At 48.0% G+C, this 20,517-nt stretch overlaps 2 protein-coding genes across 3 annotated transcripts in view; both read left to right on the forward strand.

Annotated features, from left to right (window-relative positions):
* The window catches only part of sgk3 (serum/glucocorticoid regulated kinase family member 3), a 1,016,194-nt gene that overhangs the window by 135,317 nt on the left and 860,360 nt on the right, over positions 1–20,517 (forward strand). The gene's annotated exons all lie outside the window — the stretch shown is intronic.
* Positions 7,185–20,517, forward strand: part of LOC139531678 (retinol dehydrogenase 10-A-like) — a 25,367-nt gene continuing 12,034 nt past the window's right edge. Inside the window, exons 1-2 of the mRNA XM_071328348.1 lie at positions 7,185–7,622; positions 8,270–8,505. Of these exons, the coding sequence (XP_071184449.1) occupies positions 7,322–7,622; positions 8,270–8,505 (537 nt within the window). The 5' untranslated portion in view covers positions 7,185–7,321. The remainder of the gene's footprint in view (positions 7,623–8,269; positions 8,506–20,517) is intronic.

Below are 20,517 nucleotides of genomic sequence, written 5' to 3' on the forward strand. Positions count from 1 at the left end.
ACTGACCCTGTATATAGTTACTGACCTTGTATATAGCTACTGACCCTGGAACTGACCCTGTATATAGCTACTGACCCTGTATATAGTTACTGACCTTGTATATAGCTACTGACCCTGGAACAGACCCTGTATATAGCTACTGACCCTGTATATAGCTACTGACCCTGTATATAGTTACCGACCTTGTATATAGCTACTGACCCTGGAACTGACCCTGTATATAGCTACTGGCCCTGTATATAGTTACTGACCCTGTATATAGCTACTGACCCTGTATATAGCTACTGACCCTGTATACAGCTACTGACCCTGTATATAGTTACTGACCCTGTATATAGCTACTGACCCTGTATATAGCTACTGACCCTGTATATAGCTACTGACCCTGTATATAGCTATCGACCCTGTATATAGCTACTGACCCTGTATATAGCTACTGACCCTGTATACAGCTACTGACCCTGTATATAGTTACTGACCCTGTATATAGCTACTGACCCTGTATATAGCTACTGACCCTGTATATAGTTACTGACCCTGTATATAGCTACTGACCTTGTATATAGCTACTGACCCTGTATATAGTTACTGACCCTGTATATAGTTACTGACCCTGTATATAGCTACTGACCCTGTATATAGCTACTGACCCTGTATATAGCTACTGACCCTGTATATAGTTACTGACCCTGTATATAGCTACTGACCCTGTATATAGCTACTGACCCTGTATATAGTTACTGACCCTGTATATAGCTACTGACCCTGGAGCTGACCCTGTATATAGCTACTGACCCTGGAACTAACCCTGTATATAGCTACTGACCCTGTATATAACTACTGACCCTGTATACAGCTACTGACCCTGTATATAGCTACTGACCCTGTATATAGCTACTGACCCTGTATATAGTTACTGACCTTGTATATAGCTACTGACCCTGGAACTGACCCTGTATATAGCTACTGACCCTGTATATAGCTATCGACCCTGTATATAGTTACTGACCCTGTATATAGTTACTGACCTTGTATATAGCTACTGACCCTGGAACTGACCCTGTATATAGCTACTGACCCTGTATATAGTTACTGACCTTGTATATAGCTACTGACCCTGGAACAGACCCTGTATATAGCTACTGACCCTGTATATAGCTACTGACCCTGTATATAGTTACCGACCTTGTATATAGCTACTGACCCTGGAACTGACCCTGTATATAGCTACTGGCCCTGTATATAGTTACTGACCCTGTATATAGCTACTGACCCTGTATATAGCTACTGACCCTGTATACAGCTACTGACCCTGTATATAGTTACTGACCCTGTATATAGCTACTGACCCTGTATATAGCTACTGACCCTGTATATAGCTACTGACCCTGTATATAGCTATCGACCCTGTATATAGCTACTGACCCTGTATATAGCTACTGACCCTGTATACAGCTACTGACCCTGTATATAGTTACTGACCCTGTATATAGCTACTGACCCTGTATATAGCTACTGACCCTGTATATAGTTACTGACCCTGTATATAGCTACTGACCTTGTATATAGCTACTGACCCTGTATATAGTTACTGACCCTGTATATAGTTACTGACCCTGTATATAGCTACTGACCCTGTATATAGCTACTGACCCTGTATATAGCTACTGACCCTGTATATAGTTACTGACCCTGTATATAGCTACTGACCCTGTATATAGCTACTGACCCTGTATATAGTTACTGACCCTGTATATAGCTACTGACCCTGGAGCTGACCCTGTATATAGCTACTGACCCTGGAACTAACCCTGTATATAGCTACTGACCCTGTATATAACTACTGACCCTGTATACAGCTACTGACCCTGTATATAGTTACTGACCCTGTATATAGCTACTGACCCTGTATATAGCTACTGACCCTGTATATAGCTACTGACCCTGGAACTGACCCTGTATATAGCTACTGACCCTGGAACTGTCCCTGTATATAACTACTGACCCTGTATATAGCTACTGACCCTGTATATAGCTACTGACCCTGGAACTGACCCTGTATATAGCTACTGATCCTGGAGCTGACCCTGTATATAGCTACTGACCCTGGAACTGTCCCTGTTGTCAAGGTCGTGTGTATAGGTGGCAGGGAAGTCAGGCGCAGGAGAGTTAGACGGAGTGTAAATGGAGACTTTTAATAAATGTCCACTTCACATGCTCCAAACACGAAAATATACATACATAAAATAAACATGGGTACGAAGACCCGTCGCGCACCTATACACCCAGAAACAACACTTGACATAAAACAATCTCTGACAAACACATGAGGGGAAACAGAGGGTTAAATACACAATAGGTAATGAATGGGATTGACAACAGGTGTGTGGGAAGACAAGACAAAACCAATGGAAAATGAAAAATGGATCGATGATGGCTAGAAGGCCGGTGACGTCGACCGCCGAACACCGCCCGAACAAGGAGAGGCAACGACTTCGGCAGAAGTCGTGACACCTGTATATAGCTACTGATCCTGGAGCTGACCCTGTATATAGCTACTGACCCTGGAACTAACCCTGTATATAGTTACTGAACCTGTATATAACTACTGACCCTGTATATAATTACTGACCCTGTATACAGCTACTGACCCTGTATATAGTTACTGACCCTGTATATAGCTATCAACCCTGTATATAGTTACTGACCCTGTATATAGTTACTGACCCTGTATATAGTTACTGACCCTGTATATAGTTACTGACCCTGTATATAACTACTGACCCTGTATATAGCTACTGACCCTGTATATAGCTACTGACCCTGTATATAGCTACTGACCCTGTATATAGCTACTGACCCTGTATATAGTTACTGACCCTGTAACTGACCCTGTATATAGCTACTGACCCTGTAACTGACCCTGTATATAGCTACTGATCCTGTATATAGCTACTGACCCTGTATATAGCTACTGACCCTGGAACTGACCCTGTATATAGCTACTGACCCTGGAACTGTCCCTGTATATAGCTACTGACCCTGGAACTGTCCCTGTATATAGCTACTGACCCTGGAACTGTCCCTGTATATAGCTACTGACCCTGGAACTGTCCCTGTATATAGCTACTGACCCTGTATATAGTTACTGACCCTGTATATAGCTACTGACCCTGGAACTGCCCCTGTATATAGCTACTGACCCTGTATATAGTTACTGACCCTGTATATAGCTACTGACCCTGGAACTGCCCCTGTATATAGCTACTGACCCTGGAACTGTCCCTGTATATAGCTACTGACCCTGTATATAGTTACTGACCCTGTATATAGCTACTGACCCTGGAACTGCCCCTGTATATAGCTACTGACCCTGGAACTGCCCCTGTATATAGCTACTGACCCTGGAACTGTCCCTGTATATAGCTACTGACCCTGTATATAGTTACTGACCCTGTATATAGCTACTGACCCTGGAACTGCCCCTGTATATAGCTACTGACCCTGTATATAGTTACTGACCCTGGAACTGACCCTGTATATAGCTACTGACCCTGGAACTAACCCTGTATATAGTTACTGACCCTGTATATAGTTACTGACCCTGGAACTGACCCTGTATATAGCTACTGACCCTGTATATAGTTACTGACCCTGGAACTGACCCTGTATATAGCTACTGACCCTGTATATAGCTACTGACCCTGGAACTGACCCTGTACATAGCTATCGACCCTGGAACTGACCCTGTATATAGCTACTGACCCTGGAACTAACCCTGTATATAGTTACTGACCCTGTATATAACTACTGACCCTGTATATAATTACTGACCCTGTATACAGCTACTGACCCTGTATATAGTTACTGACCCTGTATATAGCTATCGACCCTGTATATAGTTACTGACCTTGTATATAGTTACTGACCCTGTATATAGTTACTGACCCTGTATATAGTTACTGACCCTGTATATAGTTACTGACCCTGTATATAGTTACTGACCCTGTATATAGCTACTGACCCTGTATATAGCTACTGACCCTGTATATAGTTACTGACCCTGTATATAGCTCTGACCCTGTATATAGTTACTGACCCTGTATATAGTTACTGACCCTGTATATAGTTACTGACCCTGTATATAGTTACTGACCCTGTATATAGCTACTGACCCTGGAACTGTGCTTGTATATAGCTACTGACCCTGTATATAGCTACTGACCCTGTAACTGACCCTGTATATAGTTACTGACCCTGTATATAGCTACTGACCCTGGAACTGTCCCTGTATATAGCTACTGACCCTGTATATAACTACTGACCCTACTGACCCTGTATATAACTACTGACCCTATTGACACTGTATATAGCTATCGACCCTGTATATAGTTACTGACCCTGTATATAGTTACTGACCCTGTATATAGTTACTGACCCTGTATATAGTTACTGACCCTGTATATAGCTACTGACCCTGGAACTGTCCCTGTATATAGCTACTGACCCTGTATATAACTACTGACCCTGGAACTGTCCCTGTATATAACTACTGACCCTACTGACCCTGTATATAACTACTGACCCTGTATATAGCTACTGACCCTGTATATAACTACTGACCCTGTATATAGCTACTGACCCTGTATATAACTACTGACCCTGTATATAGCTACTGACCCTGTATATAACTACTGACCCTGGAACTGACCCTGTATATAGCTACGGACCCTGGAACTGTCCCTGTATATAGCTACTGACCCTGTATATAGCTACTGACCCTGTATATAACTACTGACCCTGTATATAGCTACTGACCCTGTATATAACTACTGACCCTGGAACTGACCCTGTATATAGCTACTGACCCTGGAACTGACCCTGTATATAACTACTGACCCTGTATATAGCTACTGACCCTGTATATAGCTACTGACCCTGGAACTGTCCTTGTATATAGCTACTGACCCTGTATATAACTACTGACCCTGTATATAGCTACTGACCCTGGAACTGTCCCTGTATATAGCTACTGACCCTGTATATAGCTACTGACCCTGTATATAACTACTGACCCTGTATATAGCTACTGACCCTGTATATAACTACTGACCCTGGAACTGACCCTGTATATAGCTACTGACCCTGGAACTGAACCTGTATATAGCTACTGACCCTGGAACTGACCCTGTATATAACTACTGACCCTGTATATAGCTACTGACCCTGTATATAGCTACTGACCCTGTATATAGCTACTGACCCTGTATATAACTACTGACCCTGTATATAGCTACTGACCCTGTATATAGCTACTGACCCTGGAACTGACCCTGTATATAACTACTGACCCTGTATATAGCTACTGACCCTGTATATAACTACTGACCCTGTATATAGCTACTGACCCTGTATATAACTACTGACCCTGTATATAGCTACTGACCCTGTATATAACTACTGACCCTGGAACTGACCCTGTATATAGCTACGGACCCTGGAACTGTCCCTGTATATAGCTACTGACCCTGTATATAGCTACTGACCCTGTATATAACTACTGACCCTGTATATAGCTACTGACCCTGTATATAACTACTGACCCTGGAACTGACCCTGTATATAGCTACTGACCCTGGAACTGACCCTGTATATAACTACTGACCCTGTATATAGCTACTGACCCTGTATATAGCTACTGACCCTGGAACTGTCCTTGTATATAGCTACTGACCCTGTATATAACTACTGACCCTGTATATAGCTACTGACCCTGGAACTGTCCCTGTATATAGCTACTGACCCTGTATATAGCTACTGACCCTGTATATAACTACTGACCCTGTATATAGCTACTGACCCTGTATATAACTACTGACCCTGGAACTGACCCTGTATATAGCTACTGACCCTGGAACTGAACCTGTATATAGCTACTGACCCTGGAACTGACCCTGTATATAACTACTGACCCTGTATATAGCTACTGACCCTGTATATAGCTACTGACCCTGTATATAGCTACTGACCCTGTATATAACTACTGACCCTGTATATAGCTACTGACCCTGTATATAGCTACTGACCCTGGAACTGACCCTGTCTATAGTTACTGACCCTGTATATACCTACTGACCCTGTAACTAACCCTGTATATAGTTACTGGCCCTGGAACTGTCCCTGTATATAGTTACTGACCCTGTATATAGCTACTGACCCTGTAACTAACCCTGTATATAGTTACTGGCCCTGGAACTGTCCCTGTATATAGCTACTGACCCTGTATATAGCTACTGACCCTGGGACTGACCCTGTATATAGCGTAGCTTACTTACTTACTCATTATCAATAAAAACTATATTTTTTAAATATATAGGCTGTACTTATTGAATAGAATTACAATTGATGTGTACATGTTGACTGGTTTTACAAGACATTGGATGACATTTTAATTTAATTTATACATTTTCATAACTTTAAATCTACTCATGTAATAAACAAAAAACCGTAAAATCGTCATCAGTGACAAACGCTTTTGTAAAGGTGTCACATTTACAGTTAGGTTATCTTTCCAAAGTCGGAACGTTGTTTTATTTAATTACTAAAGGAAAAGGAAGACAATTTCTTAATAGATTTCCCCTCTATTTTCATTCATCTGACAATACTTCAAAAGTCCTACAGGTGGCACAAGAGAGCTCATCCATTCAACCCCCCAGTTTCCACTACGCGCCTTTCATTTTACTAAAGATAAGCCACTCTCTATTTCTGTCAGGCGCAGCCGCCCTCGTCCTATTGGGGTCCATTGATAGGCAGTGGTTAAAAAGCGCATGAGCCGCTGTTATGTTATGAGAGCATTGCAGGACTGTCACTGCTACGGATGGAAGGGCGCAACACAGTGGCAGTATCTACACGCAACTCCGTCCTTACTTAAGTCTATGCGCACTTGTGACAACTGAGACTGTTTTGCGAGATCGGGAAGCAACTTGACAAAATCAGCAACAAGTTTTTTTTAAAACATTTGTTGAGCCTAGCATTCATTGATTCAGTCAATTTCTGTATTCCTTTGCTGTCTTGGAGTAGAATAATTTATTTGAAGAAAAAAAAAAAATCAGTCCAGTAGACCTCTATTCTATTCAGACCGTTTATTTCATAAACAACACGGACAATATTAATTTACAGGTCATTTCGGTAGATAGCCTATTTATCACAACTTTGGCTGCTATAACTAATTTAAACCACAGTAAAGCAAAAACGGTGTGTGCTTTCTGTACAATATTATCTCCGTTCTCTCATTATCTTGCTCATTGCCATCGCGTTCAAGATGATGAATTCTATGGTCATTTTAGCGGAATTTTTCGTGGTCATCTTGAAAGTGCTCTGGGCTTTTGTTACCGCCGGGGCGAAATGGGTGGTGCGGCCGAAAGAGAAGAGTGTGGTGGGACAGGTGTGTGTAATCACCGGGGCTGGAAGCGGCCTCGGCCGGCTTTTCGCCAAGGAGTTCGCTAGAAGACGGGCTGTACTGGTGCTATGGGACATCAACAGCAAAAGCAACGAGGAGACCGCGGAGTTGGTGAGGGAAATCTATCGGGAGCTGGACAGTGAATCACCGATGTCCAAAGAAGGTGAGTTGCCTGAAAATATCTGTCATCCGATTTTTGTAACGCGATTTAAAAAAAATGCTTGATCAAATATTGTCTGGTCATGCGGGACACCCTAGGCGTTATTCTATTGATCGTAAAATTGTAATAACAAGATTGTTTAAACATGTGTTTTTAAGCCAAATAGCCTATTTACTGTCGACTCCGTTTATTAGCATATAAGAGCACATTGCTGCAGCCTTGATGGGCAGCTGGGCTACATCATTCTGAGGAGAACTTCAGTCGGTAAACTATTCGTGGGTGCGGTGCGCTCGCCACAGGGCAGCTCCCTGTTAAGGTCCTCTCTCTCTCGGTCCCTTCACGGTGGTTCTGTGCTAGTAGCCTACCCAGTCATTGCCTATAGGGGCGAAAGTGTATAGGCTCATGTTTGACCTACCACCACACACAGAGTGCTCAACAGCTATAGAGGGCTGAGAATAATGTTTCAGAACTGTTGCATGGCAGTTAAAGGGTCTGTTTTGTCCATAAACTTGAAAAGAAAAGTTATTTTTCCATGGCTTGATTTCTAAATGTGTTATTACCTTATTCTGATTTGACTGTCTGGCTTCCAGTGATGTACTGTGGTGTGGTCGTTTCTCACTCCCTCTCTCTTCCTCACGCCATCGATCCAGGAGCAATAGCAGGGTTAGAGGAGGTGCTTCCGTTCAAGCCGCAGGTGTACACGTACGTGTGTGACGTGGGCAAGCGGGAGAGTGTGTACTCCACGGCGGAGAAGGTGCGTCGGGAGGTGGGCAACGTGGACATGTTGATAAACAACGCCGGCGTGGTCTCTGGTCACCATCTCCTGGAGTGTCCTGACGAGCTGATCGAACGCACCATGGTGGTCAACTGCCACGCACACTTCTGGGTGAGTCCCCCACGGCTACTGTAGTGTCATCCCTGTCCCCGATAATTACTGCACTGTCATCCCTGTCCCCCACGGCTACTGTAGTGTCATCCCTGTCCCCCACGGCTACTGTAGTGTCATCCCTGTCCCCCACGCCTACTGCACTGTCATCCCTGTCCCCCACGCCTACTGTAGTGTCATCCCTGTCCCCCACGCCTACTGTAGTGTCATCCCTGTCCCCCACGGCTACTGTAGTGTCATCCCTGTCCCCCACGGCTACTGTAGTGTCATCCCTGTCCCCCACGCCTACTGTAGTGTCATCCCTGTCCCCCACGGCTACTGTAGTGTCATCCCTGTCCCCCACGCCTACTGTAGTGTCATCCCTGTCCCCCACGCCTACTGTAGTGTCATCCCTGTCCCCCACGGCTACTGTAGTGTCATCCCTGTCCCCCACGGCTACTGTAGTGTCATCCCTGTCCCCCACGCCTACTGCACTGTCATCCCTGTCCTCCACGCCTACTGTAGTGTCATCCCTGTCCCCCACGCCTACTGTAGTGTCATCCCTGTCCCCCACGCCTACTGTAGTGTCATCCCTGTCCCCCACGGCTACTGTAGTGTCATCCCTGTCCCCCACGGCTACTGTACTGTCATCCCTGTCCCCCACGCCTACTGTACTGTCATCCCTGTCCCCCACGCCTACTGCACTGTCATCCCTGTCCCCCACGGCTACTTCACTGTCATCCCTGTCCCCCACGCCTACTGTACTGTCATCCCTGTCCCCCACGCCTACTGTACTGTCATCCCTGTCCCCCACGCCTACTGCACTGTCATCCCTGTCCCCCACGGCTACTGCACTGTCATCCCTGTCACCCACGCCTAGTGCACTGTCATCCCTGTCCCCCACGGCTACTGTACTGTCATCCCTGTCCCCCACGCCTACTGTACTGTCATCCCTGTCCCCCACGCCTACTGTACTGTCATCCCTGTCCCCCACGCCTACTGTACTGTCATCCCTGTCCCCCACGCCTACTGTACTGTCATCCCTGTCCCCCACGGCTACTGCACTGTCATCCCTGTCCCCCACGGCTACTGTACTGTCCCCCACGGCTACTGTACTGTCCCCCACGGCTACTGTACTGTCATCCCTGTCCCCCACGGCTACTGTACTGTCCCCCACGGCTACTGTACTGTCCCCCACGGCTACTGTACTGTCATCCCTGTCCCCCACGGCTACTGTACTGTCCCCCACGGCTACTGTACTGTCATCCCTGTCCCCCACGTCTACTGTACTGTCATCCCTGTCCCCCACGCCTACTGTAGTGTCATCCCTGTCCCCCACGCCTACTGTACTGTCATCCCTGTCCCCCACGCCTACTGTACTGTCATCCCTGTCCCCCACGCCTACTGTACTGTCATCCCTGTCCCCCACGCCTACTGCACTGTCATCCCTGTCCCCCACGCCTACTGTACTGTCATCCCTGTCCCCCACGCCTACTGCACTGTCATCCCTGTCCCCACGCCTACTTTACTGTCATCCCTGTCCCCCACGCCTACTGCACTGTCATCCCTGTCCCCCACGCCTACTTTACTGTCATCCCTGTCCCCCACGCCTACTGTACTGTCATCCCTGTCCCCCACGCCTACTGTAGTGTCATCCCTGTCCCCCACGCCTACTGCACTGTCATCCCTGTCCCCCACGCCTACTTCACTGTCATCCCTGTCCCCCACGCCTACTGCACTGTCATCCCTGTCCTCCACGCCTACTGCACTGTCATCCCTGTCCCCCACGCCTACTGCACTGTCATCCCTGTCCCCCACGCCTACTGTACTGTCATCCCTGTCCCCCACGTCTACTGTACTGTCATCCCTGTCCCCCACGCCTACTGTACTGTCATCCCTGTCCCCCACGCCTACTTTACTGTCATCCCTGTCCCCCACGCCTACTGCAGTGTCATCCCTGTCCCCCACGCCTACTGTACTGTCATCCCTGTCCCCCACGCCTACTGTACTGTCATCCCTGTCCCCCACGCCTACTGTACTGTCATCCCTGTCCCCCACGCCTACTTTACTGTCATCCCTGTCCCCCACGCCTACTGCAGTGTCATCCCTGTCCCCCACGCCTACTGTACTGTCATCCCTGTCCCCCACGCCTACTGTACTGTCATCCCTGTCCCCCACGCCTACTGCACTGTCATCCCTGTCCCCCACGCCTACTGCACTGTCATCCCTGTCCCCCACGCCTACTGCACTGTCATCCCTGTCCCCCATGCCTACTGCACTGTCATCCCTGTGCCCCATACCTAATGTACTGGCATCCCTGTCTCCCACGCCTACTGCACTGTCATCCCTGTCTCCCATACCTTCTGTCATCTAAATCACCTTTATTCACCAAGTTCACATGAACCAGGAATTTGACCTGGTGATTTAGTGCTGCCAACAAAAAACACAATATACAGAGAGTATATATAGACGTGGACTTTACACATAGTCCATATTCAGTGTGTACTGTCCCCTGTCCCCTGTCCCCTATCCCCTATTCCTGTCAACCTACTGCTCTCACAGCCTTGACCTCAGGTTGACCCTTTGGGGCGCCGACAAAAAATAGACTGGATCAACGATGTTGATATTTTATGGGGGTATTTAAAGCCCCCCGTGGCCAGTTCATTGGGTGGTAAACGGGGTTATTCCCGTGATTACTGTATGACTTATTCAAATGATTGCTAGCCTTTAAGATGAATTAATTATGGGTTGGAAAGATCTCTCTGAGAACGGCCATGTTGTCAAGCATAAGGGAGCCACATAGTTTAAACATCCCTTTAAAGTATTTACTACTGAATCTAGTCCAATCTGTATGGATTATATTGTAATAACAAAGTGACAGCATCCATTCTGTCGAACCTCTCACCTAAACTTGTCACCATCTCCGAGCGTCCATGATCAGTGATGATCATTTAAAATATATATATATATTTCACCTTTATTTAACCAGGTAGGCTAGTTGAGAACAAGTTCTAATTTGTAACTGCGACCTGGCCAAGATAAAGCATAGCAGTTCGACACATACAACAACACAGAGTTACACATGGAATAAACAAACATACATACATTTACTGTCCATCCTTATACTGGTCTGGTGTTTACTGTCCATCCTTATACTGGTCTGGTGTTTACTGTCCATCCTTATACTGGTCTGGTGTTTACTGTCCATCCTTATACTGGTCTGGTGTTTACTGTCCATCCTTATACTGGTCTGGTGTTTACTGTCCATCCTTATACTGGTCTGGTGTTTACTGTCCATCCTTATACTGGTCTGGTGTTTACTGTCCATCCTTATACTGGTCTGGTGTTTACTGTCCATCCTTATACTGGTCTGGTGTTTACTGTCCATCCTTATACTGGTCTGGTGTTTACTGTCCATCCTTATACTGGTCTGGTGTTTACTGTCCATCCTTATACTGGTCTGGTGTTTACTGTCCATCCTTATACTGGTCTGGTGTTTACTGTCCATCCTTATGCCGGTCCGGTGTTTACTGTCCATCCTTATACTGGTCTGGTGTTTACTGTCCATCCTTATACTGGTCTGGTGTTTACTGTCCATCCTTATACTGGTCTGGTGTTTACTGTCCATCCTTATACTGGTCTGGTGTTTACTGTCCATCCTTATACTGGTCTGGTGTTTACTGTCCATCCTTATACTGGTCTGGTGTTTACTGTCCATCCTTATACTGGTCTGGTGTTTACTGTCCATCCTTATACTGGTCTGGTGTTTACTGTCCATCCTTATACTGGTCTGGTGTTTACTGTCCATCCTTATACTGGTCTGGTGTTTACTGTTCTTGTAATGTGTCTTACAGTGTCTGACAGATCTGCTCTCTCAGCAGCACATCTTAACACATCATAGCTGAACGTCTGTCTGTCTCTCTGTCTCTCTGTCTGTCTCTATGTCTCTGTCTCTCTCTCTCTCTGTCTCTCTCTCTCTGTCTCGCTCTCTGTCTCTCTCGCTCTCTCATCCTACTCTATGTGTGTGCCAAACTATGGTTTATTTTGGTGTGTGCATGTCTGTATGTGTGTCTTTCTCTGTGTCTGGAAAGTAAATGCTGACCATAAATAGTTTCCCTGGCTGCATCTGCAGTCTGATCCAGTCAACATACGTTGCTCTCCCCTCCTCTCCTCCAGTCCCCGTATGTTGCTCAGCTCTCCTCTCCAGTCACCACACACTCCTCTCCTCTACCAGCCTCAGAAAGAGAGAGTGGTGGGCTGGGTTGGATGTTGTAACAACTGAAGCCAGCTGTTTGGCAGACAGGCAGAGATAAGATGCCTCCTAAATGGCACCCTATTCCCTGTGGGTCTTGGTCAAAAGTAGGTCACTGCATAGGGACTAGAGTGCCATTTGGGAGGCAGACATAGACTGATGACCCCACTGGTATGTCAATCCCCTCTGCACTGCCCTGAGCTCACTAACATATACCCCACTTCCGCCATGACACACAGAGGGAGAGTGATGGGGGTCAAGCCAGGAGAGAGAGAGTGATGGGGGTCAAGCCAGGAGAAAGAGGGATGGGGGGAGAAGCCAGGAGGGAGAGGGATGGGGGAGAAGCCAGGAGAGGGAGGGAGAGGGATGGGGGAGAAGCCGAGAGGGATGGGGGAGAAGCCAGGAGAGAGAGGGATGGGGGAGAATCCAGGGGAGAAGCCAGGAGAGGGAGGGAGAGGGATGGGGGAGAAGCCAGGAGAGGGATGGGGGAGAAGCCAGGAGAGGGAGGGAGAGTGATGGGGGAGAAGCCAGGAGAGGGATGGGGGAGAAGCCGGGAGGGAGAGGGATGGCGGAGAAGCCAGGAGAGAGAGGGATGGGGGAGAAGCCAGGAGAGAGAAGGAAAGGGATGGAGAGAATCCAGGAGAGCGAGATGGATGGGAGTGAAGCCCAGAGAGAGAGTGAGGGATGGGAAGAAGCCTGGAGGGAGAGAGAGGGATGGAGAGAGAGTGAGATGGATGGGGGAGAAGCCAGGAGAGAGAGAGAGTGAGATGGATGGGGGAGAAGCCAGGAGAGTGAGATGGATGGGGGAGAAGCCAGGAGAGAGAGAGTGAGATGGATGGGGGAGAAGCCAGGAGAGAGAGAGAGTGAGATGGATGGGGGAGAAGCCAGGAGAGAGAGAGAGAGAGTGAGATGGATGGGGGAGAAGCCAGGAGAGAGAGAGCGTGAGATGGATGGGGGAGAAGCCAGGAGAGAGAGAGTGAGATGGATGGGGGAGAAGCGTGGGCTCCTACTGCACGGCATGTCTCTCTCCATCCGTTGTAGTGGTCTCAGACCTCTTTAGGGCATTGGATATGATTGTCCTTCCTGGTGCCTCGGCCCCTCCCCCTGCCTGCCTGCTCCACACAGCCTGACTGGTGCCTCGGCCCCTCCCCCTGCCTGCCTGCTCCACACAGCCTGACTGGTTGTATCCCAAATGGCTCTCTATTCCCTACATGGTTCCATAGGGCTCTGGTCTAAAGTAGTGCACTATATAGGGTGCCATAGGGCTCTGGTCTAAAGTAGTGCACTATATAGGGTGCCATAGGGCTCTGGTCTAAAGTAGTGCACTATACAGGGTGCCATAGGGCTCTGGTCTAAAGTAGTGCACTGTATAAGGTGCCATAGGGCCCTGGTCTAAAGTAGTGCACTATATAGGGTGCCATAGGGCTCTGGTCTAAAGTAGTGCACTATATAGGGTGCCATAGGGCCCTGGTCTAAAGTAGTGCACTATATAGGGTGCCATAGGGCCCTGGTCTAAAGTAGTGCACTATATAGGGTGCCATAGGGCTCTGGTCAACAGTAGTGCACTATATAGGGTGCCATAGGGCCCTGGTCAACAGTATTGCACTATATAGGGTGCCATAGGGCTCTGGTCTAAAGTAGTGCACTATATAGGGTGCCATAGGGCCCTGGTCAACAGTAGTGCACTATATAGGGTGTCATAGGGCTCTGGTCTAAAGTAGTGCACTATATAGGGTGCCATAGGGCCCTGATCAACAGTAGTGCACTATATAGGGTGCCATAGGGCCCTGGTCAACAGTAGTGCACTATATAGGGTGCCATAGGGCTCTGGTCTAAAGTAGTGCACTATATAGGGTGCCATAGGGCCCTGGTCAACAGTAGTGCACTATATAGGGTGCCATAGGGCTCTGGTCTAAAGTAGTGCACTATATAGGGTGCCATAGGGCCCTGGTCAACAGTAATGCACTATATGGGGAATAGGGTGCCATAGGGCCGTGGTCAACAGTAGTGCACTATATAGGGAATAATGTATAATTTGGGACAGGTTTGTGTTCTTGCTTGCAGACAGACAGACAGACAGACAGACAGACAGACAGACAGACAGACAGACAGACAGACAGACACACTCAATCTGCGTGGCCAGAGTAGTTAATTAAAAACCCATTGAAAGTGCACATCCTGTCTGCGGGGGAGGGGGGGGGGGTGTGTGTGTTAGTAAACGAGTCCATTCTGAGGGCTGTTTAGAGCATTGTTCAGGAGATTACCCCCCCTAATTTGTTTAGAAACCTGCAGTGAGAGCCGACTAGCTCTGAAGAACCAGGAGGATTTTTATAACGCAGGTTGCTTTACAATCGGGCATATTTCTTAGTGTTTGTTTACATGTGGTGGTGATGAATGATGCCTTGATTGATTGATTGATTGATCGATCAGAGTGGGTGTTTGTTTGCTGCTCTCTGATGCCGCAGGGATTTGAGTGGGGAAGCTGGTCTGTTTTCATTCTCAGGGATTTTTAGTGGAGAAGCTGGTCTGTTTTCATTCTCAGGGATTTTGAGTGGAGAAGCTGGTCTGTTTTCATTCTCAGGGATTTGAGTGGAGAAGCTGGTCTGTTTTCATTCTCAGGGATTTGAGTGGAGAAGCTGGTCTGTTTTCATTCTCAGGGATTTGAGTGGAGAAGCTGGTCTGTTTTCATTCTCAGGGATTTGAGTGGAGAAGCTGGTCTGTTTTCATTCTCAGGGATTTGAGTGTGGAAGCGGGTCTGTTTCATTCTCAGGGATTTGAGTGGAGAAGCTGGTCTGTCTGTCAATGACTCCATGTGAATTGATTCTAGAAAATAAGCATGCACAATCTCTTGTCAGTTCAATGGGCCGTGTAGGAGACAGGTTATATATGACTGATCTATTAACTTAGTGACGATTCCCTCGACCGTGTAGGATTTATTAATTGCACCCTATTCCCTATTTGTAATAGATTTTTAACTGTGCCCAGTTCCCTTAGGAGTAGTTTAAAATAGTGCCCTATATTTTGTAATGGGGAGCCATTTGGAACGCTCCCTTAGTCAGTGATACAGCAGTAGTCTGGATTCTCATTAGGGCTGCTCCTGATATTTATTTTGTCTTGTTCTTTGCGAAGGGACGGACGGAGAGGGAGGCAGGGAGGGGATGGAGAGAGAGAGAGAGAGAGAGGGGGAGGCAGGGAGGGGATGGAGAGAGAGAGAGAGAGAGAGGGGGAGGCAGGGAGGGGACGGAGAGAGGGAGGCAGTGTGGGTAGATGAAAGCAGGTTCTAATGAATGGGGACAGACCAGCATGTCAGAATGGAGGATTGTGGTCTATTAAAGACACCAGAGTTTGCTGCGGTTTTGGATTTTCTGGAACCCGATTTTATTTTATTTTTTTGCCTTAGCTATTAATATGGAGATTCATGTGCCCATAGGGCTCTGGTTAAAAGTAGTGCACTATGTAGGGAATAGGGTGCCATAGGGCTCTGGTTAAAAGTAGTGCACTATGTAGGGAATAGTGTGCCACTTGGGTCCTCTTTGCTCTTACACAAACACATGCAAGCCGGTGTCGTAGCTCACTACATGCAGATGGTCCTATCACACACAGAGCTTTGATATGTGTTGTGTCGGTAGGCTATAGCAGGTTGTACACAACTATTGTACTGTTCCATATTATGACTCAACAACTAACCACAAATGGGATTTAATGCTAGTCATATATAGTTGAGTAGGACGTTAAAACCAGTTTAGGGGATATGGTGCTTTCTAAAGCTTTAAACTGCTTTGTGGATATTACTAAACAGGACATTTTTATTTCCTCCACACAGCGTTTGCCAAAAGAAGGGATTAAAATCAGGGGGAGAGAGGTCCGGTCCCTCCGTTTCAGTTTTAGTTTACACAGGAAGGGAGGGAGGTGATTCCTTCCCAGCTCTGCTGCTTTCTCAAGCCTGTCATCTCTCTCTGTTTGGACATAAACAGCCAAAAGCACATTTCTCCTCCATGTCTGTTCGAGGTTCATTTTTTATGAGGAAAAAGTAAGAATAAATGTTTTTTGTTTTTTAAATCCTCCAGAAGCCTTAATTCTGTTTTCTTTCTATGTCTAAAGTTTACAGATTATTCCAATGACTATCCCGTAACCAACGACTATCCCGTATCCCGTAACCAACGACTATCCCGTAACCCGTAACCAACGACTATCCCGTAACCCGTAACCAACGACTATCCCGTAACCCGTAACCAATGACTATCCCGTAACCAACGACTATCCCGTAACCAACGACTATCCCGTAACCAACGACTATCCCGTAACCAACGACTATCCCGTAACCCGTAACCAACGTAACCAACGACTATCCCGCAAACAACGACTATCCCGCAAACAACGACTTTCCCGTAACCAACGACTTTCCCGTAACCAACGACTTACCCGTAACCAACGACTATCCCGTCATCAACGACTGTCACGTAATTAACGACTATACCGTATCCCATAACCAACGACTATACCGTAACCAACGACTATCCCGTAACCAACGACTATCCCGTAACCAACGACTATCCCGTAACCAACGACTATCCCGTAATCAACGACTATCCCGTATCCCATAACCAACGACTATCCCGTAACCAACAACTATCCCGTAACCAACGACTATACCGTAACCAACGACTATACCGTAACCAACGACTATTCCGTAACCAACGACTATACCGTTACCCGTAACCAATGACTATCCCGTAACCAACGACTATCCCATATCCCGTCATCGACTGTCACGTAACCAACGACTATCCCGTAACCAACGGCTATCCTGGCAGCAGCTCGGCTGTTACCCAGGGTAACAGTTACAGATAAATATCAGAGACTCCCTCCTCCTCTAAAATGTCTATCAGAGTCCACAACACGTACGTGCAGCAGGGGTTGTAGAGTCTTGGGACTGTTGATTTTCATACTTTTCTAATTCTCAGCACGGCTCAACTCATTTCTCCAACTGTCAACACATTCAAATGAGTAGAGGATGAGTACGCGGAGCAACGGGGTGGTTGGGAATTTTGGGGAGGTGCACGTTCGGGCTGAGCCCCCCCCCCCCCCCCCCCCCACGGACGGTGGTCTCAGAGCCGCATGCTTATGTCACAATGGGAGGCCGGACTATCGCGTCTCTGAGTCTGGCCCTTTTACAGTGAAGTTTGAAGTGTTCCCCTTCCCTCTCTGGCCTCTCCAGCAACACCAGCCGTTTCCTCCCCTCCCTTCTCGTCCTCTCCTCCTCTCCTCCTCTCTGCTCCAACGTGACCTGGCAGTGGGTTCACTGCACTGACTCCATCTGAAATGGTCCAACGAGTGTGGAAACAAGACGAAGGGAGAGAGAAGGGGAAGGGCAGAGTCCAGATGGGAGAAGGAGAGCGGGGGGCTGAGAGAGATGGGGTGTGTGTGCACGTGTTTTTGGATAGCACGGTTTGAACGGAGCCCCGATGGAGACGTGAACAGGAAGTGGGTGGTTATCTAAGCATGATTCTACCAGGCTGCACACACACACACACACACACACACATACATACATACATACATACATACATACATACATGCCAGCAGCATACCACCCTGCATACCACTGCTGGCTTGCTTCTGAAGCTAAGCAGGGTTGGTCCTGGTCAGTCCCTGGATGGGAGACCAGGTGCTGCTGGAAGTGGTGTTGGAGGGCCAGTAGGAGGCACTCTTTCCTCTGGTCTAAACAAAGATCCCAATGCCCCAGAGCAGTGATTGGGGACACTGCTCTGTGTAGGGTGCCGTCTTTCGGATGGGACGTTAAACGGGTGTCCTGACTCTCTGAGGTCATTAAAGATCCCATGGCACTTATCGTAAGAGTAGGGGTGTTAACCCCGGTGTCCTGGCTAAATTCCCAATCTGGCCTTCAACCATCACGGTCACCTAATAATCCCCAGTTTACAATTGGCTCATTCATCCCCCTCCTCTCCCCTGTAACTATTCCCCAGGTCGTTGCTGCAAATGAGAACGTGTTCTCAGTCAACTTACCTGGTAAAATAACGGTAAAATAAATAAATAAAATAAAAACATACATACATACATGCATGCAGTGCCCTCCCCCGTGTCCACCATGGGTCCCTGATGGGTCCCTGATGGTCCCAAGGCCTGATTCAGAGGGCCCGTCCCAGCCCAGGATGGATGCAGCTGTATGGGAACCACCCAGCCCCGCTCTGACCAGTCGGTCCCGCGTCACGGATCAGACGTCACTTCCCTCTATTCTTGCGTTTGAGGAAGAGGAGGGGCTATATACGGACATGCCTGGTGCCCGACTGGATGCCGACTCTCAGCTGTGCGACACACGAGGAAACTAAGGGATTCTGTTCAGTCAGCTGTCCTGATGAGCCCGGTATTGGCCTGGTAGTGTCGAGAGAATCAGGTTAATGGATATGGAAAGTTCTGTCTGGAGTACAGAGAGGAGCGGAGAGGGAGAGAGGAGGTACAGTGGTTTCAGCCATGACTCATTCACAGTTTAACATTTTAATGTCATTTTAACAGATGCTCTTATCCAGAGCCATTTACAGAGTCCCTCTTCTGAATTGTGGTTCTGAGTAGTGGAGATAACCATGGATAAGTCACAATATATTGATCAGGGTATTCAACAGGAGAGACATGCAGTGTCCCTCGAGCTCACAGTGCTCATGCAGTGTCCCTCGATCTCACAGTGCTCATGCAGTGTCCCTCGATCTCACAGTGCTCATGCAGTGTCCCTCGATCTCACAGTGCTCATGCAGTGTCCCTCGATCTCACAGTGCTCATGCAGTGGAAGTTCATCTGGAGGGTGGCGGGAATGAAAAGAGAGCGAGAGAGAGGAAAAGGAAGGTCGTCACTTCCTCTCCCGTCACTTCCTGTCCCGTCACTCCCTACAGGCTAGATTAGACGAAAGTGAGTTGCTGTCTGACCCACTTATGTGACAATTGGTTTCTTGTCTGCGGATCATGGGCTTGACGTGATGCCAAGCGACAGGAGATAAGTTCCCCTCCCTGCATTCCTGCCCGGACCGGAGAAAGGAGGCAGCCAGGCAGAAGGGTCGTACTTGACTGGTTTTATATGAGCCCTCCCTGGACTCAGTGCACCTGTAGGCTGGCTGGCTGGGATAGGCTAGGCTGGGCTAGGCTGGCTGGGCTAGGCTGGGATGGGCTGGGCTGGGCTAGGCTGGGCTAGGCTGACTGGCTGGGCTAGGCTGACTGGCTGGGCAAGGCTGGCTGGGCTAGGCTGGGCTAGGCTAGGCTGGGCTAGCCTGACTGGCTAGGCTGGGTTAGGCTGACTGGCTAGGCTGGGCTGACTGGCTGGGCTAGGCTGGCTAGGCTGACTGGCTGGGCTAGGCTAGGCTTGCTAGGCTAGGCTGGCTGGGCTAGGCTGACTGGCTGGGCTAGGCTGACTGGCTAGGCTGGGCTAGGCTGGGCTAGGCTGGGCTAGGCTGGGCTGGATGTGGTTGGAGGGAGTTAGCGATTAGGGTATTGTGTGTGTGAGAGTCTGTGTGTCAGAGTAGAGCTAGAGTAGAGGGTGTCTGAGTAGAGCTAGAGTAGAGGGTGTCTGAGTAGAGCTAGAGTAGAGGGTGTCTGAGTAGAGCTAGAGTAGAGGGTGTCTGAGTAGAGGGTGTCTGAGTAGAGCTAGAGTAGAGGGTGTCTCAGTAGAGCTAGAGTAGAGGGTGTCTCAGTAGAGCTAGAGTAGAGGGTGTCTGAGTAGAGCTAGAGTAGAGGGTGTCTGAGTAGAGCTAGAGTAGAGGGTGTCTGAGTAGAGCT

Source organism: Salvelinus alpinus, chromosome 10 (genome assembly GCF_045679555.1).
Source record: "Salvelinus alpinus chromosome 10, SLU_Salpinus.1, whole genome shotgun sequence".
Classification (NCBI taxonomy): Eukaryota; Metazoa; Chordata; class Actinopteri; order Salmoniformes; family Salmonidae; genus Salvelinus; species Salvelinus alpinus.